The 24,122-nt window shown below is 37.3% G+C and overlaps 1 protein-coding gene across 5 annotated transcripts; it reads left to right on the top strand.

Moving 5' to 3' along the window:
- The first annotated feature begins 111 nt into the window (after nucleotides 1-111).
- Nucleotides 112-24,122, top strand: SKP2 (S-phase kinase associated protein 2). Of its 5 annotated transcripts, none has more exons than XM_074282656.1 (10): nucleotides 112-292; nucleotides 902-1,161; nucleotides 12,323-12,434; nucleotides 14,092-14,235; nucleotides 15,228-15,362; nucleotides 16,003-16,101; nucleotides 17,795-17,925; nucleotides 19,660-19,711; nucleotides 19,862-19,969; nucleotides 22,124-24,122. In XM_074282656.1, the coding sequence occupies exons 1-10, from the start codon at nucleotides 231-233 to the stop codon at nucleotides 22,335-22,337; spliced, it is 1,317 nt and encodes a 438-aa protein (XP_074138757.1). In that variant the 5' UTR covers nucleotides 112-230; the 3' UTR covers nucleotides 22,338-24,122. The 5 variants fall into 5 exon arrangements, with proteins under 5 accessions (XP_074138757.1, XP_074138758.1, XP_074138760.1 ...); XM_074282657.1 differs by having other exon boundaries at nucleotides 238-381; XM_074282659.1 differs by lacking the exons at nucleotides 112-292; nucleotides 902-1,161 and adding an exon at nucleotides 1,182-1,327.

The raw sequence follows: 24,122 nt of genomic DNA, 5'->3' as shown, positions 1-24,122 counted from the left end.
GGCTTCTGGGTTACCGTAGGCCTGGACGAGGGGGTTGGGGGGAGAGAGGAAAGCGACGAAGGAACGCGCGAGAATTACGAAAGTGGAATGAAGGGACTGACGCAGGCGGATGATTTGGCAGGAGGAAGGACCAAAGGATGGCCATTTCAAGGACTACAAATCCCAGCAGGCAATGCGCCTGCCCCGAGGCCACCTACCAGGAGAGGGAAAAGGTTCCGCGCGCGGGTTGAATGGAAATCCTCTCTTGGGTCTTGATTCTGCCGCTGGGCGTGGTATTGCTGCTGCTAGTCGGGTACGCGGGAAGTTCGGGGACCCAGAGCTGAGCAATTAATGCAAGGACTTAAATCCCCTACTCTGCTCCAGCTTGCCCGCCATGCACAGGTAACCAAACCCATCTGCGTTGTTGAACAGCGGATGTATGGAGGAGAATGTGATGCTGTGCATCTCACCCTTATCTTTACTTTTTAACCGTTTCCGTTTAATTGCTTTGGGTCATTGTGGGTTTGTGAATGGAGTTTATCGCCTCGTGGCTCTGGAAGCTATTATTTGGCTTTACGGCCTGAAGGTGGGTGTTAAGTGCATGGATGGGTCTCCCTCTCTCCTTCCCTTTTTGGTAACCGAGGTTGTCTGCATGAAAAATTTCTTTTCGATAAATGCACATAAACTCTAACTGCCAGCTTCCGTCTCCCTCTCCTCTTCCCACCCCAATTTTTTAAAAGAGTCAAAAAAAAAAAAAAAAAAAAAAGAGAGAGAGAGAGAGTCAGCTGTGATTTCCAAGTAACCTACATAGAAGAGGTGGCTTTGCAAGCTCTTTTTTTCCGATTTGGCTTGCACGCATCCGGTTTGGGGAATGCTTAGTTAATAGAAAGCCATGAGGATGCAACTTGTCCATTTCCTGCAGGAAACATCTCCAGGAGATTCCCGATTCTAACAGCAATGTTAATATCACCTTCACTTGGGGATGGGATCTTAACAAGGCATCAGATTTGCTCTCGGGAATGGGGGTCGCAGTTCTGGAGAAGGAAAAGGTGGACAGTGAAAACATCCCCCAGGAGCTGCTCTTAACTCAAGCCCCTCCGCCAAAAAAGCAGAAGGTGAAAGCGAAGGAAAAGGACTTTGTGATTGCCCGCAGGCCGAGGCAGTCCAAAGAAAACAGTTCAGGTATGTTCTGGGGCAGAGGTATAATATGTCTGAAAGACTGAAAAGTCTCCTTATTTTACTGCAGAACTGTTCCAGGAGCTCATAGAAAACTTTTAGGGATGACTATTAAGCACCAGGTCATAGTTTCAGAGATGGCCCATCAAGTCCAGGTCTCAAGGCCACACAGGTAAGAATATGGCAGAATAAAGGTCTTCTGATTAAATCTTTCCAGATCTATTCTATTTAAGGCTTTCAATATTGATTTAATTATTATGTGGTGTAGGGGCAGAGCTAAGAGAACTTGGGTTCCCTCATTTTTAATCCATACTGGCCTTGTGATATTTGACTAGTCTCAGTACTTCATACACTTGTATTGTAGAGGGCTGTAGTTTTCTAAACTGATTAAACCACTGTTCCAGGCCCCCCTCAGGTACCCTCCCTCTCCAAAAAAAAAAAAAAAAAAAGAGATTACTTTAGTCACTGTTCTCAGTCTTGTCCAGGAATATTTAATATATATGTCTTCTGGGCTTGATCTACTTGAAGATGTAGCTGGTAATTACACATTCCTACCTTTTCATTAGATCAAACTGAGCTTCTAGATTTGTGACATGCAGAAATGAATGAGTAAACTATGAAGAAGAGCTTGTAGGATGAAGATTTTATAGGTTCAGGCTTTGGTTTATAGTGTATAACACTGACCTGTACTTATTGATAGACCATTTCCCCCATAGTCTTTACACTTGCCATTGGATAAGTATTTGAGCATGAAATTTACATTGAGTCAGTCCACTGGTAGGTTAAGGACCATAGGATTATTCCTACAATAGAGTGCCAGGCAGAGAGAGACTCATCTTCCTGAGTTCAGATCCAGACTCAGACATTAGCTATGTGAACCTGGTAGGTCACTTAGCCCTGCTTACCTCATTTTCCTCATCTGTAACATGAGCTGGAGCAGGAAATGGCAAACCACTCCAATATCTTTGCCAAGATGGTGCCAAGATTGCTAAATGGGATCTGAGAAAATAAGATACACTGAAAAAGATTGAACAGCTACAAAAAACTTAATCCCCTGAGCTAAGCTAAATGGTAATTGGATTAAGTGTTGACTTTGCCTATGAATAGGAAGAGAGCCCAAAAAGCAGTCATTTTAGTTGTGTCCCACTCTTTATGACCTCATTTGTGCTTTTCTTGGCACAGTGGTTTGCCCTTTTCTTCTCCAGTTCATTTTCCAGATGAGGAAACTGAGGCATACAGCATAAGGGACTTGCCCATGGTCACCTAGCTAGTAAGTGTCTGAGGCCAGATTTGGATTAAATCTGGAAAATGAGTCTTCATGACTCCATTCTTGGAATTCTATACATGGTTGCTCTCACAAACATTAATAATTCTAACATCAAAACCCTAAAAAAGTTTTCCCTTAACTTCTCTTGCTCCATTTCTTCCCCTTCTCAGTAACACTTTTTGAAAAGTAACTCATTCCCAAAAGATTGTATTTTCTTACCATGCATACTGCCTCTGAGTCTGTTGTCTACTCTGCTGAAAGTATTCTCAAAAGTAATCATTAACCTCCTAATTGCCAAATCCAATGCCTTTTTAGTTTTTACCTTTCCTGAAGTCTTTAATATTTCATAGATTCCCTTTTGCATTCTTTTCCTTATCCCTTAAGTTGATATTGACCAGGGTTCTGAATTTAGCCAGCATTAATTTCTCCCTTGGTACTCTCTTAGGATTTCATCTACTACTTTTATCTGGATAAGTACCAGATCAAGATCTCTAGCCCTAATCTTTCTTCTGAATGTTAGCTACTTAAAGAACAACTTGGATCTTCCTCAAGCATCTCAAATCCAACATATACCTTACTGAACTACTTAACATTCTTACAATGGAATGTATACCTTGTTCCAGGAACCTCCCATGTTCTGTCTTCTTCCATGTGACTCCTGTACTCTTCCATGCTCCTTTACCTATTGAATTTAAACTCTTTCACTCTAAATGCCCAACTTGGTTATTTCTATCAGTGATGCCAATTTTCATTTTGTCTTCTATGTTTAAAACAATGGTGTTATCTTTTATTTCTTCTCACCTCATGTAGCTAATCGGCCAACAAGTCTTGTCCATGTTTTTTTTGTTTGTTTGTTTGTTTTTTGTTTTTTTTTTTTTAATGGGATATGCTTCATCAAAAAAGACAGGAGCTGATGTCAGGTTAGGATTTAAATTATGGGAAACTGAGTTGCTAGAATCAGAAAGTGGGAATGTCTCATACACATCTCTATTTCTTGGGCTGAGATTTAAAGTAGGGAAAAACAACATTAAAACTGGGCAAGTGGGTGGTGCAATGGATAAAGAGTTGGCCCTGGAAGAAGGCATGCAAGAAGAACTAAATTCAAGTCCATCCTCAGACACTTAATAGCTGTAGCAATAGTTTGCCTCGGTTTCCTCATCTGTAAAATTAGCTGGAGAAGGAACATTCCAGTATCTCTGCCAAGAAAACCTCAGACGGGGTCACAAAAAGTCTGATATGACTGAACAACAACAAAAACTGAAAATAAAGATAGGAGGCAGCATTGTATACTGAAGAATCTTGGGCCAGGCTTATATCATCTGTGATACTTAGTAACTATATGACGCTAGGTAGGTCTTAATATCTGGATCTTAGTTTCCTTATCTTTTAAATGAAAGCCTAGATACCCTAGAAGAGTCCTTCCAGTTCTAGATCTTTATTACTGTCTGTTTTGTCTCTACAATATCCTGGTCACCTGATCCCTTTTCTCAATTCCCATCGATATCACCTTAGTACAGGAATAAATTATCACCCAAATGGACAATAGGTTATCTTCTTTCCATTTTTAATTTGTCTTGTTGTTTCCAAATGAACCTTGTATCAGTATGGTTATATTCAGATATCATGTATCAAAATGTACCCTCCTTCCCCTTGAATAGAAGATCCTCAAAAATCTAGCACCATTCTACTATTCCAAGAACGTAATTTGTGCCTTGCAATGCCATGTTCTTTCCCATGGCTGGCATGCTCTTCCTTTCTTTATCTGTTGATTATCTACCTCTTAAAAGTATATATTTTTTTTATTTTTTTCTCCAATTACATGTTAAAATAATTTTTGATTTTTTGAAAAAAGTTTTGAGCTTCAAATTTTATTTCTTCCTCTTTGCCTGCCCCAGACAGTAAGCAGTGCAATATACATGTGCAATAATATATAAAATATTACCATGTTATTAATTTTGTATAAAAAGATTTAAATAACAAAAGCAAAAAAATTGTGGAAAATAGTTTATTTCACTCTTTATTCAGAGAACACCAGTTCTTTCTTTGGAGGTGGATAACATGTTTCATCATGAATCCTTTGGAATTAATTTTCTTGGACCATTGTATTACTCAGAATAGCTAAATCATTCACAATTCATCATACAGTTTTGCTGTTTCAGAGTACAGAGTTCTACTTCTGCTCACTTCACTTTGCATCAGTTCATGTAAGCCTTTCCTGGTTTCCCTGAAATCCTACATGTCTTCTTATATAGTATAATTTTATTCTATCACTATCATATTCTCCAGCTTGTTAAACCATTCACCAGTTGAAGGGCATTCCCCTCTATTTCCAGTTTTTGTCATCACAAAAAGAAGGGTTACAAAAAAATTTTTTGTACAACAAAGTCCTTTCTGCCTTTTTTTGATCTCTGGGATAGATTTAGCAGAGGTATTGCTGGATCAATAGGCACATTTTATTGTGCTTTGGGCATAGTTCCAAATTGCACGACAGAATGATTAAATCAGTGCATTAGGGTCCCAGTTTTCCCACATCCCGTTCAACATTTATCATTTTCCTTTTTTATCATATTAACTAATCTGATAGGTGTGTGGTGGTAGCCCACAACTGTTTTAATTTACATTTAATTTACAATTTTTTAGTTCGGAGTGATTTAGAGCATTTTTTTCCATAATAACTATAGATAACTTTGATTTGTCTGAAAACTACCTGTTCATATCCTTTGACCATCTGTCAACTAGGGGATGACTTGTATTTTTATAAGTTTCTCTACATATTTGAGAAATGAAGTCTTTGTAAGAGATAGTTGTTGCAAAATTTTCCCCCAATTTTCTGCTTTCCTTCTAATTTGGGTTATATTAGTTTTGTTTGAATAAAAAGCTTTTAAATTTGATATAACTAAAATTATCTACTCTATATATTGTAATTTTTCTAATAATATTAGATACTTAGCACAAAAAGCTTCCTAATAACCCAGGGGAGGGTAGTAGTACACATATTATTAGTCTTATTTTACAAATGAAGAAACTGAGTTTCAGGGAGTTTGAGTGTCTTGTAAATGATCAAGTAGTAAGTGTTGGAGATGAGATGTGAGTCCACCTCTTCTCCCAAGTCCTGCCACTCACCTTGCTAAGCTGTTTCTCAAAGAAATAATTTCCTCAGCAAATCGAAGGTTCGAACAAAAAAATTGAAAAGTAATAATATTCTCATTTTGTCTTCTTCCCTGTAGTAGAATTGTAGAAGAGGGAAGAACCATTGTAGAAGAGATGATATACCAAATGATTACAAGGGATAATGTTATTAAAAAAAAATTACTCATGCATATATACTGTCAAAAAAAAATTTATAATTATAAAATTTTAAAAAAAGAAGAAGAAGAGATGATATACCAGACAATTAAAATGGAAAGATGAGGAGCAGGGATGACACACTGATATATGGGAAAATATTTTGTAAGAATGTTATTTACGGGTAATTTGTGCAAGAATCTTTGGCTTTATTACCAGGGGTACTTTCTTAGGAGAACAGATGTAGGGGAATGAGAGAAGAGAGTATAGTCTACCAAGAACATGGAGCTATAAAAATTTTAGCACCTTTCTAGCTTAAAGGGATCCAAGAAGTTAAAGGAATCTTCTCCTTACTACTTGTGTGACCAGCAGCAAGTAAAAACCTCATGGCGGGAGGGGGGGGGGTGTCTCAGTTTGCTCATCTAAAAAGAGGCTATTTCTAGCCTTACTTTGATGATCCTATAGGTCTTCAGAGATGAAAACTTACTACCTTCTGAGGCAGCCCATTCCACTTTTAAGTTATGGGGTCATTAGGAAATGTTTTCATTTATGAAGCACAGACCTGTCACTTACAACTTCCATCCATTGCCTTAATATTACCCTCTGGAAACAATTAATAAACACCTACTATGGGCCAGGCTCTGTGCTGTGTGCTGGGCATACACAAATTGTCAAAAGATATTCCCTACCCTCAAAGAGCTCCCAATTGAAAGGAGCAAACAACATGGGGGGAAAAAAAAAAGGTACAAAAAAGCTATATACAGGATTGAAAAATAATTAAGAGGAAGTGTTGAAATTCTACAAGTCTTCTAATTGTTCCACAGACAGTCTTTCAAATACTAAATAGACAGTGTGTCCGTCCTCTCTTATTTTTCCTTCTTCAGTCTGAACATCCCCTGCTTCTTCTAATTGTTCTCATGGAACAGTTCTTTGTATTTTACTCCTCTTAGCATCCTCTCTGGACATAATCCAGCTTCAGTTTGAGTTTAAAATATAATGCCAGACTTTTAAAGGCAGCCACCTTGAAGAAGCTTTTCTAGCCACTATGTCAACATTGCCTTCTCCTAAGTTGGCAGTTTGTTAAAAGCTCCAGACCCTTTACAGATGATTCCTCATTCTGTACAGGTACAGTTGCCCATTGAACCTTAGAGTAGGACTTCAGGGTAAATTTCATCTTATTAGACTTTGCCCGTCATTCTGGCCCAGAATTTCTTAACTTTTTTATGTGTGTTGATCTAGTGAAGCTGGAGACCCTTTCTCAGAATAAAAATATAATAATGTAATAATGAAATACACAGATTTATTTAAAAAAAAACAATTATATTAAGATAAACATAGGATTCCCTCCCTCAAAGTATGGCAGTTGGGTGGCACAGTACTAGGACTTGAATCAGAAAGCACAGAGTTCAAATCCAGCCTCATACACTTACCAGCTGTTACTCATGTCTGCCTTATAGTCTACTCAAATAATTTCTTCCTACCTTATCTCTTTCTTCCCTCCTTCCCTCTCTCATTTTTCATTCCTTTCTCCTTCCCTTTTTTCTTCCTTCCCTTCCTTTTTTCTCTTTTTCCTTTCCTTCCTCCCTCATGTTCCCCCTCTCTTTTTCTTTCTCTTCCTCCTCTTCTTTCCCTCCTTCCTTCTTTTCTAGGTTATGGACCACCTGAAAATCCATGGACCTCAGATTGAGATCTTTACTCCCAATCTTATCATTCAAAAAAGCTAGCCCTGTGTCGTGAGGGAGCATCAGAGCAGGACTATATTGGATGCATCCTTGAGCTCAGTGATCCCAGTTGAAGGAGGACTCCCCTGGGACACCTTGATTTTTCAAGGCACTACTTCCAACGTATCAGCATAACAAGGAGTTTTTTCCCATGGATGAGTCTTTAAGTAAATATGAAGATATATTCCATTCCATATTACAAATGAGGAAACTCCTGTACATCAGTCATTTGCCCTTGCACAATTAGGACTGCCCCAGTGGAGGACGGATTCCTAATTGCCCCTGTATGTTTCTATATTGGATGAAAAGAGCATGGGGCTGAGGCGGTTTATCTTTCATTGCAGGCCTTCCACCAGCCTCTGTTTAAAGAGGACAAGTCATGTGGAACTCCGAGGAAGTGCTTAAATACCTCAAGCTATGAGGAAGCTGAGACCATTTGATCCAACCCCTTTACAGATGAGGAAACAGACTTGAGAAGTTAAGGAAAATGCCCAATATCACACTGGTTGTTAGCATTAGAAACTGCATTCAAACCCAGGTGCACTGAAGTAGTTTTCACAAACTACTTCTCATCTCTGATTTAGTGTAATAAAAATTACGTGGTATTAAAACAAGACAGTACCCTACCAAGACATCTTTAGGACAAGTTGTGTGTGTGTGGGTGAAGCATTCCTTCTTGGAGAATTACTCCACCCCCACCCCCTTCTGGCAAGGGAAACAATTCAAAGCTTGGGCCTCCCAGCTGAGTCAGATACCTATGGGAGAGCTTATTTCATCACGTGTTTATAATCCTGACTACACCTCCCTGCCCTTTTATAGGGGATGACCAAAAGGGGAAGTGTGCCATTTATTTGTCAAGATGGCTAACCTGGCACTATGGCTTTTTAAACTACCCAAAAGTTCAACCCTCTCTGGAATAGAGCTCTCACCACACTATTTTTCCCCGTTCTTGTCCACTTTGACCAGAAAGGGGAAAAGTGGGAAAGGTAGGGAAGAGCCAGATTTTTTTAAAGGGTTTTAAATGCTAGGTTAGGAGTTTAGTAGGGAGCCAGTAGATATTTTGGTCCAGGCCAGCCCCCTCATTTTACAGATAAGAAAACATCTCAATCAATGAAATAATTGTCCAATATCACACAGCTTATAAGCATAAGAACTGGGATTCCAACCCAAGTTCTGATTCCAGTGTTTGCTCCATTTCAAAGTATCCTTTAATAGAAACATGGTATCATGTGGAGCAATGCCCACTTAACGACTTAGACACTAAGGAGCCATTAATCGGGGATAAGATCAAGAAAGGACATTATTTACCTAACCTACAGAAAGAACTGTTCCTGTCTAGGGTCAGAAACCTGAAAGCATAGCAAGTAATGAGCTAGGATGTCTTTTCTGTGTACATCTTGGGTGGAAAGGCAAGCTCCTTCCAGACTAATTTTATTTCAGTTTTTATTAATTTTATTATCTTTGTGAGTAAGCATAAACTACTTCCTCTGAACAAACTTTACCTAGACTTGAGGGATAAGATTTAGGCAGGTGTGTGAAATTGAACTTCCTTATGCTATAAGTGCAGTTGGCAATAACTTCTTAACAAATTCATCTTGTTTGGCTTACGCATTTTATTCATAAAAGATTAAAGCCAGGTGGGACCTTTCAAATCTCTTGTTTTAAAGATGACCCAGATAAGGGAAAAGTGATGGTCACAAGTCTTGTTAGTATTCTTGGGTTGCTTATGTTTAGGAAATTGACTTCATGTATTCTTTAAAAAGTCTGGCTGAGATAGAGCAGAAAAGATATCTGATTTTCCTTCCTTATCCTCCTTTCTCCTTTCCCCCTTTCCCCCCAGTAAATGATCTGTAAACAGAGGAATTGATAGTTATAAATTTTACACTTCTTCCTTAAGCAGAAATTTTTAAGGTTGCCAATAATGCTAATAAGCTGGGCAATTTTTCACCCTTTCAAAACATTCCTTCTACAAATCAAATATTTATTAAGTGCTTACTTTATGAGGTCTGGCTACAAAGAAAAGAAGAATCTTATGTTCTAGTCAATGCTTGGAAATAATTAGGTACATAAAAGATACATACAGAATAGATGAAAGATGAGTTTAGAAGCTCTCACTGGGAGCTAGGGAGGAGAAGAGGTAAAAGGCAAGAAAGGTACCCTGCAGAAGGTGGAATTTAAGCTAAGTCTTGAAGGAAGCTAGATATTCTAAGCGATGTGGGGTAGGAAGTCTTCTAGGCCCAAGGAACAGCCAATGCTAAGACACAGGTAGAATGTGATGTACAAGGAACAATATTTTATCTGTACATTTGGGGAAAAGAGAAGGGCAAAAGAGGCTGAAACTTGCTGTGTAATCACTTAAAACAACCTGTCTTATCAAGATAATGAGTTCCACATCCTTGAATCTCTTCAAACTAAGTCTGGTGTGACCACTTGATTAGGATGTATTGGGGAGGAAAGGGCAGAATTTGCGCTTATAGTAGGCAGGATTAGATAAGCTTTGAATTTTTTTTTTCAACTTCAAAATTATACTTTTTCCTGAAATATTCTGAGTAATAGTGGAATTTTCCACCCTATTCAAATTCTTGACAGCCCAGTCATTTTGCAGCCAGCTAAACCTGAGACATGTTCTGAGTAGTACATGGGTTCCATAAAGACAGCAACAGAGATACTGAAATTTGTAGCCAAGTATTGAAACTGTTTATCATATAGTTCTTTCTGAGGTAGGAGCTAGTCTCAGAACATGACTGCCAGTAGAACCCTGAAGATGTGTATGTTCCTAGTTTTTGAAGTAGGGCATTTTTGTGGAATATCTATATAATTAGTTCAAGAGAATCCTGGGAATTTACAAAAAATTTACCAAGTTCTTATTCTATCTATTTCATATAGATTCACATATATCACATAGGTATGAATATGCACAAATTTAGACACAGCATACATGTTACCATGTTTAATCAACACCTGAATGGTAACCCCATAAAGTGGATAATGGGATGGGGGAGTAAAAAGGGTACCCTTTGTAAACCTTAGAGGGTTATATAAATCTAAATTATCTATTTATTTTATATACTTATATGTCACCTGGATGAATCACTGCAACACATTTATTTCACCTAAAATGGATTGTGTTATGTTCTCTTACTAGATCATATCAAGTTTATTTCTCATCAGGCCTCCACAATAAACAAATTACTCATCTTTGAAAAGGTCAAAGCAAATAATTATTTCCAAGGCTGTTGAAATTGTGTTTTGGAGGTATTTCTTTGGTCTTTGCCACCCCACATTTGTCACCTTTCCATTTTATTATTGTGGGTGGAGGTTCTGTTTTATGTCCTTGTTCTCCTATGAAACCCATATCACATGAAAAAAAGTTATAGATGTAATGGGAGTAAGCAAAAAACTGTCCACATAGTTTCAAAACTGAATAGAAAAATGTGTTGCAGAAGGTTGGGAAGTGAAGAGGAGATCGATGGAATCAGCCTAACCCTGTCACTCCTCTCTCAGTAAAGTCCAGTATTGCTTTATTATCTCTAGGATAAATTTATAATTTGGGGGGGAGAAGGAGAGTTTTTAAAAACAAGTTCTTCAGGTATTGTAAGAGGAAATGCAGGCTAGGTTTTTTTTGGGGAGGGGGATTCTCTTTTAAATTGAAGTTAATATTCTGCAGCACCATGAGAAATATAACAATACAAAGTTCATTGTATGTATGAGCTAATAATTGATAAGTACCCCATAAATAATTAGTGCTTTTATCGATTTTAGAATTCTTTGGCCTTTCATGACTTGTTTCCTCTTCTCCCCCACTTTCTGGCCCTCCCTTCTGACTTCACATTATTACTGCTACAATTCTTCCCTTTATTCCCCCATACCCTGAACACATCCAGAGACTGAATCAGTGACACTGGCTGCTTCTCAAACAAAACACTCCATCTCCCAACTCTGGGCATTTGCATTCACTGTCTCCTAATCCTGGAATGTCCTTCCTCTCCATCTCCCAAATCTTTGGAGAACTTTCCTGATCACTCTAAATTCTCGTGTATTCTCCCTTGAGTAGTTCCAATTTATCTAGTATTATAGCTTGTTTGTACTTAATTGCATGTTATCTCCTCCTGCCTTAGCTGCTGAGCTTCTTGAGGGTGGGAACTCTCTTTTACCTTTCTTTGTTTGCCTAAGGTGGACTCCTCCAATACTCTGAGCCTTAGTCTGTTTTAAAAAATATATACACACACACATACACATATTAATATAGATTCACTACACAGCTCCCTGGCATGTGGGCTCTACCCTATCTTTCTAGCCTCATTATATAATCATTCTTCTTTGTGCCCTTTACAATACAGCTGAACTAGCCTTCTCAGTCTACCTCCTTCTATAATACTTGTCTCTGGTCTGTATTCTTTGGCCATCCCCAATGCTTTGAAAGCACTTCTTCAATTCCTTTAAAACTTGGCTAAAGTGCTATTTGAAATTAGAGACTTTCCTCATCTTCTTCTTCCAGGCTGCTTTGACCTCCCTTTTGAAACTTGTATTTATTTTAATAATCTTTATTTATTTCATATCTATACCTATGTAGATACAGATATGTGTGTATTATTTTCTCCAAAAAAGTAAACGTTTCTTGAAGGGTAGAGGCTCTTCCATATTTTTTATAATTTAGCCCCATCCCCTCTATAAATAAGGAAACTGAGTTCCAAGGAAACAGAATGACTTTCTTCTGATCGCTGTTATATTAATTGGCAAATCCTAGAGTCAAGCCTAATTCATCTGGCTCCAAATCCAGTGCTCTTTCTACTCCCTCCATATACACCAAAAGGATTTGATAGTTTTCTATTACCTACATGTGCAGATCAGAATTTTGAGTAAACAAACCTGGTCTATTTTTATTTTATTCAAGGAATTTCTTGGGATATGCTTCCAGACGAATTGCTCCTTGGAATCTTTTCTTATTTATCTCTGCCTGACCTTGTAAGAGTCTCTGGGATTTGTAAGAGGTGGCATCGACTCTCGTGAGTATTTTACTGTTTTGCTTCTTTGTTTTGGGTATTTGGTTTCAAAAATTCAGCAGTACAATTCATCAAACTGGTAAGCCTGATGATCAATAGTTATCAATAATCTATGCTTTCTGAAGCCAAGAAAAGGTAGGTAAATTCTTGAGTTGCTGTATACTGTTTTTTGTGCCTTTTTTTTTTTTAAACTCCCAGCGTACATGTAAGCTTTCTTTTTTTGTTCCCAGATCTGTTAATGTTCACAGTGTTCTTGTCTCATATCCTGAGCCATTTGCTACTAGTGTTTTGTTTTGTTTTGTTTTGTTTTTTACCAATCCTTTCAGCCAGAAATGACAGAAATCCTAGAGCTAGCCTTGCTCTGATTTGGGGCTCTTCGGTCTCATTTGCATTACTCCATTAGAATAGTTTTCCAAAAAAAAAAAAAAAAAAAAAATCACAGGTCAGCTGTGGAAGACACCCTCAGCGGTCATATAAAATTTCATTTTTCAGTTATCATTTTTATTTCTGGCTGTTTTCTGTGTTTTTTTTCTTTAAAGAGGCTGCCTCGAAAGGGAAAATGTGCACTTCTGAAAGTCAGTGGGAGCTGCTTTTTCCATACAAAAGCTGAGTATAGGGCTGAGAACACAGGAAGGCTCCTCACCCAGGGCTTCTAGAAAGAATCCTGCTCCTAAGATGGGCAGTTGTGAATTTGTTTCTCTACTAGCCAAGCAAATAAAGTATCCAGTTGGCTGGTTATGTGAATACTCAGGCTAGAGTTGTTCCTGAATTCTACCTGCCACCTTATGGTTATAAGGTTTTGGGGTTTGGTTTTTTTTTTTGTTTGTTTGTTTGTTTTTTGTTTTTTTATGATTTTGTGAAAAGATAATTAAAAATGGAAAGGTAGAAATAAGAATAAATACTAATCACTGGATTGCAAAATTTTTATTTTCTAATTTGAAATATTGACTTGAAATGTGGTAACTGGACAAAACTGGAGAACCATTTGAAATAGGTAAGTTTGTCTCCTTGGGAAAGGCTGATGGCAACTATTAATGGAGTTTCAAAAGCTGAAGTCCCAAACCTTTTACATCTTCTTCTCAGAACCTAAAATGACCAGTTCTAAGAAAAGTGATCCCTCCTAACATCCAAGGTTCCTGTATTACCAGCCCAACAGTTTTCAGTAAAAACAGAGATCCTTTTAGAAAAAATATTATATGAAGAAAAGGATTGTACAGCCTCATGCAGTAGCCCAGGTATTTAATATATAAAAAATCTGACTATAATATGATAAATCACTATTTTTTAAATTTTAAAGAATTTGAATAGTCCTTTAAATTTTGCTATAAGGAGGATTTTTTTAAAATAAAGTTTTCATTGATATTGTCTATTTCTTACATTACTGTAGTTATCCCAAGTATCACTTTTCCTCCCAGAAAGCCATCCCATGCTCTAAAATGTTTTGATATGGCCTTCATGATTATCTTCAACCTCAGCAAGCATTTAATTATTACTTTTGGAATTTGGGATTTGGGGAAACTTTTCTGCTAATGGACTAATGCAATTAGACAGGGAAGCCTCAAATCAGACCCAGGCTAGTTCATTCATCATTTTTTGGCTGAAATATTTGGTGAAATTTTCTAGTGTTTAACTTTCCAAAACAACTCTCTCTCTCTTCCAGATTTGATGAGTCACTGTGGCAGACCTTAGACCTAACTGGGAAACATTTACTGCCAGGGGTAATTGGGCAGTTGCTCTCTGTAGGAGTGGTTGCATTTCGTTGCCCAAGATCACATGTGGATGCACCACTGTTTCAAAATCTCAGGTAAGATTGTCCCTGCCAAGGGTGGGTGGGAAGAAAACAATGATAATTATGACTAATAAAAGGAAATGGTAGACTTTTGGAGCTGGAAGGTTTTATCATCTATTTGAACCATCACCTGAAGCCTCTACAGCAAGGATGAGAAGATGGGAGCCTTTTTTTTTTTTTTTTGTCATAGGCCTTTTGGATATTTATAACATCATTCGTAGGCCATATAAAATTATCAGCTTGTAAAACTCAAGCAGTGGGATGTTGTATCTAGCTTTCAGCTCGTCGCCTGTGATTGCTTAGCAGATGATTTTGTGAGCCTTATATGGCCCATGAGCTAGACTTTCCCCCACCCTGATCGACAGCATCCCTAGGAATTTGTTGTCCTGTAGCAGGACGAAGCTCATAACCTCTTGAGACAGCACACTCTACTTCTGAACAACTGGAATTGTTAACTTCCTACATGATTTTATTGGTTGCAGGTATTCATTCTACTGAGGGAGACTGAGGTCCCTTTAGTACTTAGGGAGACTCAGTTTTGTGACATACTATGGCCAAAAGAAATCCCCTGCCACTGACCTGAGGGGAAGCTTATCTAGATGTATACTGAGTCTCAGATGGTGGACACATAACTATTATTGGGCCCATACTAAAAGTGAGTCTTTGAACCATGGTGGAGAGTTGTACTATTATAAGAGTACTTGAAAATCGCAGCAGAAGGCATTTCAGGTTTACACAATAGTGATAAGAGCATGGGACTTGGAATCACAAGACCAGGCTATGGTACATCCCAGATCTTTGACCTGGAGGGGGAGACATGTAAACTTTCCAACCCTCAGTTTCCTTATCTGTAAAGTGATGCAGACAGGGCTTATACCTTTTTTCTCACCTGTTGTAAGAGTCAAGGAAGATGTCTGTCAAAATAGCTGGTGGCCACAAAGAATGGTAATAATGGAACCTTTTGTTCCATTGTTATATAAATAAGGGATTGCCTTGTTTACACACAGGCCACTTCGGGTGCAACACATGGACTTGTCTAACTGTATAATAGAGGAGGCTGCCCTCCAGAGCATTGTGTCTCGCTGCTGCAAACTACAGAACTTGAGCTTGGAAGGACTGAGGCTTTCAGATGCCATTGTCAGGTGGGTCATGGTCACCAACCCTGAGAAACACACCTGCTGCATAATATGGCTAGGGAGGTTGGTGATCCCAAAGCAGACAATGTGGCAGTAATTGGATTTTTTATGCCAATCTCTTAAGCAGCTATAAATGAAAATGGATTGCTTCAGGAGTGCTAGGGCATCTCCAGCATTGGCAATACTTTAAAAAGTCTGGGAACATAGTGATTCTCTCCTGCTCTTGCACCCTTATTGATATGTCCCTAAAACTGCCGTCTGTAGCACATAGAAACTATTTTTAAAAAAGCAGAATTTATTCCATTTAGACCAGCCTTATACACTGTCTAATCTTTATCTTTCCTTTCTGTTAGGGCCTAGGTTAAGATTGGCTTTTTTGTTAAATTTTGCCCTATTCTTTCAAATTCTTCATTCTTTAAGCATAGGGTCTGTATAAGCTATCTTAACACTTGGGTTACCTTGGAAATCTTCTCTACTTATTTTGTGTATATCGTGTTTCATTTTCTCAAACTGATTGTTCTTCCTTTTGAGATACATATTGTCTTCCACATTTAGGTTCCTCCTTTTTACCCATAACATACATGTACACATTCACCACAGTAAATGATGAATGTTGCTATTTGTATATTTCTGACTTTTCTTTCAGAAATCTGGCTCAGAATTCTGACTTAGTGCGATTAAATCTCTCTGGTTGTTCCGGATTCTCAGCCTCTGCACTGGGGACTCTGCTGAGCAACTGTACTTGGTAAGAATTGCTTTGTTGTAAAGCTTTGTCAGACAAACTTAAAATATTTGTTCATCCATTTTTTAAAAATTAAGAAAACTTATTAGGGTTTCAAGTCCATGTGATTGAAAAAATAGCAGATTTGAAATGTAGAACTCAATCTTTCAGACTTGTCTTTCTTCTACAATAACTTTTCACTTAAATAGACTTTGCCAAACTGAGGAGATACTACATACCATAAAAATAAACCTAAATTTTTATGGTGGGTTAGGTTTATTTTTAAAAATCTGTCTTTTCCCCATGTTTACTAGATCTCAGAGACATTTGATAGATCTTACTTAGAAAATGATAGAAGCTTATAGCTTATATAATCACTGCTATACTGTATTTCTAATGTTCCTCTTAAAAGAGTCATTGTGGGATTTCAGGATAGAAAATAATACCCTGATAAACCTATTCAAAATGGATTATTTGGGAGTGAGGTAATTCATTAGTTCTCAGGTGCTATGTTTAAGAAGCAGTGCCAGGAGGAAAAAAACAACCAAAAACTGTTCTCTTAAGAGACAAATAATTCAGGCTTTGAATTCCAGAATGAGAAACTGAGGTAAAGGTAGATCTATAAGTAACTTTTTCTAACATTTCTATGCAGAAGAACTATAATGATAAGATCAGTTTATGTAATAGTCATGACTGCCTTGGTTTGAAAAGGGGGGTTGGATTACAAATGCCTTACCTTTTTCCTTAAAGCAGGATTTACTTTTTTATATATTTAAAAAACTGTTTTATTGATGCCTTCTATTTTTATGTCCCATTCCTTTCTCATTGTTTCCCCATCTATAATTGAACCCTACTTTGAGTCCACTCTCCTTCAAAAAAATCAATTCATAAAAAAATAACTTCAGTCATCTGACAATGGTGATCTGTATCTGTAGTTCTCTACCTGTCTGCTGAAAGGAGGAAAGAGGTGTTTGTAATCATACTCTTCTCTAGGACTAAAACTGGGGTTAAAATTAATCAGTTTGGCTTCCTGTCAGTATAATTTTCATTTAGAATATTGTAGTCATTGCATAGTTCATGTAAAAAAAATTATCAGCTCATCATTAGTAGCATCTTTTCTTCAGAGAACTTAAAATATATATAACTCCCTACTCAGAAGAGACTGATAAAAATCCTCCATCATTTTTTCAACCATTGGGTGTGGGGAGCAATAAGGATAAAATTTTCTTTCCCAGAATGTAGAAGTAGTTGGTGGTTATATATATATATATGAATTCACTGGATTAAAATTTTAAAGAATTTCAAATACTGTGGCAAGGAGGTGGCACGGATAGCGTGCTGCACCTGGAGTCAGGAAGATCTGAATTCACATCTTGCTTCAGACACTTCCTAGCCATGTGACTCTGGGCAAGTAAATTAACCCTAATTACCTCAGTTCATTTGTAAAATGAGCTGGAAAAGAAAATGGAAAACCATTCCAGTATCTTTGCAAAAAACAAATAAACAAAAAACCACATGGGGTCACCGAGAGCTGGACAGGACTGAAATGACTGAATATTTCTGTTATTGTCCTGAGCAATGCTGACCTCTCCTGTTAGGGTCAGGTGACTTGGCCTGATTTGGGGACTATTTTACCATGCAAAGAATATTTTCCTTGGAACCTCTTCTTAGTTACTGTCTGTCTCAGACCCATCTGTGATTTCTGTCTTTTCCACAGCTTGGATGAGCTGAATCTTTCCTGGTGCTCTGATTTCACAGCAGAGCACATCCAAGTTGCTGTCAGCTCTGTTACAGAAAGCGTGACACAATTGAATCTCAGTGGGTATCGACAGAATCTGCAGAGATCAGGTAAATGAGAAGGGACCACCTAGTGGTAATCTAGCAAAGTTAAATTGCCAAATGCACTTGAGGAAGACCTTTCCTTCCCTACACATAGCCAGAGCTTTTTTTAGGTGAGTCAACTTATCCTGGAACACACATGAGAATTAGCACCAGTTACATCCTAAGATCATTACCACTTATTTCCAGATGCCCCTACATTCAAATATAAGAAAATTTGTTTCATCTGCTTAGAAGTCAATTCTTGATTTCTCTTCCTTACCCATAGTTACCCTCTTCCATATTTTTATTACACCTGTCCTATCTATTCAGCTTGTATCCCATTTTTTCCATGCCCCACATATCAGAAGAAAAAAAATCAAAGCACCTCATTATCACTTTATAAAAGGGGGGCAAAGTGCCCTATATCTGAAACTCTCATCAGTTCTTTGGGAAAGAACAAAGTTAACTGATGACAAACATTCTGGACAAAATACGGAAAAGTCCTGTTTGTTAAAAACCCTCTAGATTATTTCAGAAATACTAGGCAAAAAAGATTTCCCAGCCAGGAATATGCAAGGATATACTGGATTTTGGTATGAAGTGTCAGTGCTGTGGTCCCAAATGTTTGACAGCCATAGAAGAGGGAATGAGACCCAAACAGGCCTATATGATCTCTAAGTATTAGGGGAAATGAAGGAAAAGCTTATTGATCACCCAAGGGAAGCTGAAACACAAGAAAGCAGTAGCTCTTAGATAATAGTGAAACTCCAAATTTTGTGTTACATACAGTATTTTGTTTTGCTTTAAAGAAAGGATTTTTTTTTTTTTTTTAAACCAACCTTACCCTGAACTCTGTAGGCTCCTATTGCATTATGAGTGGGGCACATCAAAGTAGGAGTCAAGAGCTCAGGATTTTAGCAACTGGGTTTGCCTTTTACCAGCTCCATGATCTTGGGGAAGTCAATTCCCTTCTCCTTCAGGAGAGGCTGAATTAGATCAGAAGTAGCATATTAACTTGAATTATCTATATTGTATTTTTATTTATTTTGTTAAATATTTTCCACTTGCATTTTAATCTGGTTAGGGAGCATTATGAAATCTTGTAGGCCAATGCTGCTTGCTAGTTTTACATCTGAATTAGTTGATTTCCAGGTACCAACTTTCCATTTGATCCTTCTGCAGAATGGCTGCTACAAGGTAGTAGAGGAAATGTGGGTGATATATATACATGTTTAATCAGTGTTCCACTTAACTTCTAAATGAGAGATTTTATCGAGGGCAGAGATTGCTTTACCTCAAAACAAAAAATATATGACTAACACCTTTTGAATAAAATTTGTCCCGAACAAGTTGTTTTTCTAGATTCTGAAACTAACTGGGGGAATGTAATTAGAGTGTTTTTTGTTTTTTGTTTCATAAAATTTCTTTTCCTATCATGACCCAAGAATCAACATTATGGTAAAGACTTGATGCTTCCTTTGCTTTTTTTTATGTTGAAGGTTCTTTTGCTTCTAATGGTTGATGTTCCACAAACTAGTTTCTATTTTAGATGCTAGGTAGAATTTTGGCCTTGTTCCCTGTTCTTCCTTATCAATGAGGTCCTAGATGGGGCTATTTCAGTTCTTCTAAAATCAAGTAATAGGAATAAAATCTTTGAATCTATTATTTGGAATGCCTCATTTGAAGAAAAAAAAATTTTCCAGATTAAGGCAGCTGGTATAGATTTATGTTTAATTGCCTATATATTTTTTTCTTTTCTAGATGTGGCCATATTAGTTGGAAGGTGTCCTAATCTGGTCCACTTAGACTTAAGGTATGAATCTTTGTTAGTTTGCCATAGAAAGATAGAATTATCTTGGGGAAAAGGGAGAAGGGTGACTGTTAAAGAAGAAGTGACTACCAGAAAGATTTCTTAGGTGATAGAGAAAATTATTTTGGATACCATCTCTTCATCCTCTTTTAGTGACAGTATCCTGCTGAAGACTGATTGTTTCCAGGAATTTCATCAGCTCATCTACCTCCAACACCTGTCACTCAGCCGATGTTATGAAATAATGCCAGCAGCCTTACTGTAAGTGCTTCCGTCTTATAAAGCTTTTTTAATGATCATTTGATTAAGCAATATTCACCAATCGTCATTAATAACAAAGGTTATCAAACCTGACTAATCAAAGGTGGGTGAAACTTAGAATTAACCAAAGATTGTTAAATTTTGAAAATGTCTAAGGAGAAACCAGAAATATATCAACAAGCTGAAGGAAGTCAACTGAGCTAAGACAGCTTTTCCTATTTATTTTCATTCTAAGTGACAGAAGCTTATAGGAAGAATAGAAACAATGGAGTTGAAAGACCTGTGTTCAAATTCACCCTCTATCTTTATGCCCTTGGGCAAGCCATTTCTGAGCCTGCTTTCCCTTAACATGCATCCATTCTGGGGGCAGCTAGGTGGCACAGTGGATAGAGCACCAGCCCTGAATTCAAGAGGACCCAAGTTCAAGACACTTCCTAGCTGTGTGACCCTGGGCAAGTCACTTAAACCTGGGGGGGAGGGAGGACATGCATCCACTCTGTCCTAAGTTTCCTAATTTGGGGCAGCTGCTATAGCCACTCCTTATGGTACCAGGATAATGCACGAGCCCTGATCAATGAGAAGATCTGGGTGTGAATTTCACCTTTTCCACCCAAATGGGATCATGGAGAGTTGGGCACAATAACTTTTTATTATAAGTGCCCCAAACAAAAAAAGGAACTTTTATCTCTTTGCCTTTTCTAGTTGTGTTCCAAAATAAATGTTTTCTTTTTTTTTGAGACATGTACTGAGTACATGTACCTTCAAACAAATAAGATACTAGAGATAATGAATTCCTAGGCCTATCAGTCTTGAATTGAGAAGACACATATTTCCCCAAAGCACTGTTGACATTTGGCAACCAGTCACCCTTTTCTATAAATCAAGATTTCAGTGACAGTAAGGAAATTGTTTGCCTTATCTTCATTTTCACCAAAATCTTTTGCCCCATGGAGGAAAAATGAGTTAAGAGGAAAAAAAAGGTTTGGGAATGCTTTTTGTAGCAAGGTATTGGCTAATGATAAACACTGATAACTACTTCCTTTCACTATTCATTCCTGACTAGAATGCAATGTTTTTAAGTCTGGGATAAGCTCAGTTTTAAGATATGCTCGTTTTATCAGATTGGCTAAATTTGATAGTTAATTGTACTTTGTGAAGATGCCATTTTCTTTTAAAATAGGAAGTTCAGTTCATAAAGCTCACACATACACCATGTAGCCCATGCTAAGTAATGCTTAGTGTAATGCTAAGGCTTTACAGCTTACATCTGAGCTTCTATTTGTACAGGAGCTCCTGTTTGTACAAACAGCTCCTATTTGTAAAAAAAAAAAAAAAAAAAAAAAATTTCCTTTTGCTTTCACATAATAAACATTGCCTCTTCTCTCTGATTCTTTGACTACCCAACTCAGAGATAAAGAAGTGAGGTGAAGTGGACAAGAATAGACTCTGAATAAATATAAACTTAAGCCCTTATATAAAATCAGATTCCCCTTTCTTGAGCTAGTGATTATTCTTTTGCTGCTAAGAGGAAACTCACATTGTAGTTGAAAATTGTAGTTTTTTTTCTGGTACCTGTGTTCTTAGCATCTAGCAGGGTATCCTGCATAAAATAATGCAATTCAACAATTGCATACTAATAATAATCACAGTACAAATTACAAGATGGTATTGACAAAAAAGCAACACAACCCGTATTTTCTAGAAGCTTACATTCTATTGGAGTTGGAGATATACAAAGACAATCCTAAATACATAAGCATGTGTGTTACATTTTGGAGGAGGGAGAGAATAGAAATCATTAATTAACCTGGACATGTGGGATCTTTTTTTGCTTTGTACTTTTAAATCTGAAGAGAAGTTAGCTAATTATGGCCTTCTACTAATTTTCATGTCTTTCAAACATTTTTCATTGGAGCATTCAACAAAGCAGACACATCACTTTTCATATAGTGATTAAGAATCTTGTCCTACTTAAGTAATAGTACAAGGCAACAAATTTACTACTATTTTTGTATTATTTCTCTTCCCCCCCCCCCCATTTCTTGGTTTGGCTAGGGGTTGTGATAGATCACATAAAACCTTGTGTTTTTTGGTAAGGAACCTGTATCATGTGGATTTAGCTAGTCTAAAAGTTGTATACATTTCCCTTTCCAGTGAACTTGGAGATATCCCCTCACTGAAGACACTACAAGTTTTTGGAATTGTAACAGAAAACTCCCTTCCTGTGCTAAAGGAAGCACTTCCACATCTGAAGATCAATTGTTCTCATTTCACCACCATTGCCAGGCCAACAGTGGGCAATAAAAAGAACCCAGAGATCTGGGGCATCAGATGTCGCCTGATGATGCCCAATCCAAATAGCCACTGATGTCCTCTTTATAAGTGACTTCTATTCCCAGAAGAACAGACAAAAAGGCCCCGTTGCTTGGAGCTTCTCTATTTTTCTTCTGAGGAATTATACCTTTTGCCTTACAACTGTTGGCTTGAAGTTCATTTAACAAAGGACTACTTCAAGTCATTCACTCAAAATCTAGGAATGTTTTGCACTGGGAACACAACTTTTGTCCATGCCCTTTAAAAGTTTGTCTGCAGCATCATGACACTTCCAAGTATTTATAAGTTTAAAAAAACAAATCTTTACTTAATATTAAATGGTGGTTCAAGGTAAGTACTTCATACCACCTCTCACATTCACTGTCAAAAATTTTTCAGAATGCAATCAGTGCTCACTAAGTGAATAATTTTATAGAAACTATTGCAGCAATTATACATGCTTTTTCCATTTATTTCTATCTTATATAAAATGGGCTGGATCAACCCCAAATCACTTTTTTCTGAACTGAGTACAGAATACTAGAATTTCTTGCTCTTAAGTTGGGGGGCGGGGGGGGGAAATCCCAACTTTGCTTTGGATGCTAATCACCGAAACTTGAGGTATATAATAAGGATCATGGGAGGGGAAAGCCCCACAAAAGTATTTCAAGAGCCTGGCGGGGAAAAAAGTGTAGTTTTTAGCCCAAAGAGTAAAGTATATATTTCAACTTGGTGATGAATTTGTACCAAAAATGTTTGGGAATCTCAGAAGGGAGAGCAAGATAAGTGACAGCTAGTACCTGTGACTAATGAACTCAAAGCCTTCTTGGACCAATTATACAAGGTTTCCTTAATGGTGATTTGAAGATAAGCTTTTCTAAATTCTAAAATTAGCTGTGGGAATATAATTAGGCATTGCTTTTTTTATAAAAGCTCTTATGACCAAGTATCAACATTGGTTAAAGACTTGTTGCCTCATTCACTTTTTAAAGTTGAAGATGCTTTTGCTTCTAATAGTTGATGTTCCACAAACTAATTTCTATTTTAGGTGCTAGGTAGAATTTTGGCCTTTTTCCTTATTCTTCCTTGTCTAAAGGTCTAAAAAGGGCTATTTTAATTTTTTTTTTAGAGTCAAAGTAGGATTAGGAAGAAATAAATTTTTGCATCTATTGTTTGGAATTCTGCATTTGAAAGAGTTTGAGGGGGGACTATCTCTTTCCAGTTGTATTTTTTTAATTACCATGGAGCACTATGAAACTTCTACACTCTTTCATAAAAGAGGAGTAATTTCTTGACTCAGGGCAGTCTGGGAGCAGGAACCCCAACTTGAAAGCAATGATTGTACCTGTGGGAGAGCAGTTTTGACTTTTCCTAACTGATGGATCCTCCAGAAAAAAGTTATTTATATTCTTACAATAAGAGTCAACAAATCATTTCACTTCTTCCCATCAATCAAGGAAACTATTTTGTTTCTATGAGTGACTTTAAAAAATCAAGCTGGGATTAATGTTAAGTCTGCCTTAGGTTGATCTGCATCTCCACCAAGAACACTGTCAGCTGTTTAGACTACAGGAAAGAATACTTTGGTCTGGTATTTTACAGAGACTATTGCTCTGCTAGCCTGTTTTATGTGCTGTTACTAAATAGTAATTATACCTTGAAAAGTTGTTTACAAAATAGCCATAAAAAAGATCCAGAGCATGTCTGGTGGACCTTGAAACTCTGGGTATATATCCTTTGACACTCAAGTCCAGCTTATAAGCTATCCTGCCAAGATTTTAGTGACATTGTTTGTTGTTTTTTTTTTTAATTAAAAATAAAAAAAAAAAACCTGCACAAA

Source organism: Sminthopsis crassicaudata, chromosome 1, assembly GCF_048593235.1.
Source record: "Sminthopsis crassicaudata isolate SCR6 chromosome 1, ASM4859323v1, whole genome shotgun sequence".
NCBI lineage: Eukaryota > Metazoa > Chordata > Mammalia > Dasyuromorphia > Dasyuridae > Sminthopsis > Sminthopsis crassicaudata.
This window is presented reverse-complemented; position numbering and strand designations above follow the sequence as displayed.

Bases quoted from the DNA above. Each gene is read 5' to 3' on its own strand.
- SKP2 (XM_074282656.1), top strand. From the start codon at position 231: ATGGAAATCCTCTCTTGGGTCTTGATTCTGCCGCTGGGCGTGGTATTG. The intron at 15,363-16,002 runs GTGGGTCATGGT...CTTTTCTTTCAG, and splicing joins CTTTCAGATGCCATTGTCAG to AAATCTGGCTCAGAATTCTG. The intron at 19,712-19,861 runs GTATGAATCTTT...ATCCTCTTTTAG, and splicing joins CTGGTCCACTTAGACTTAAG to TGACAGTATCCTGCTGAAGA.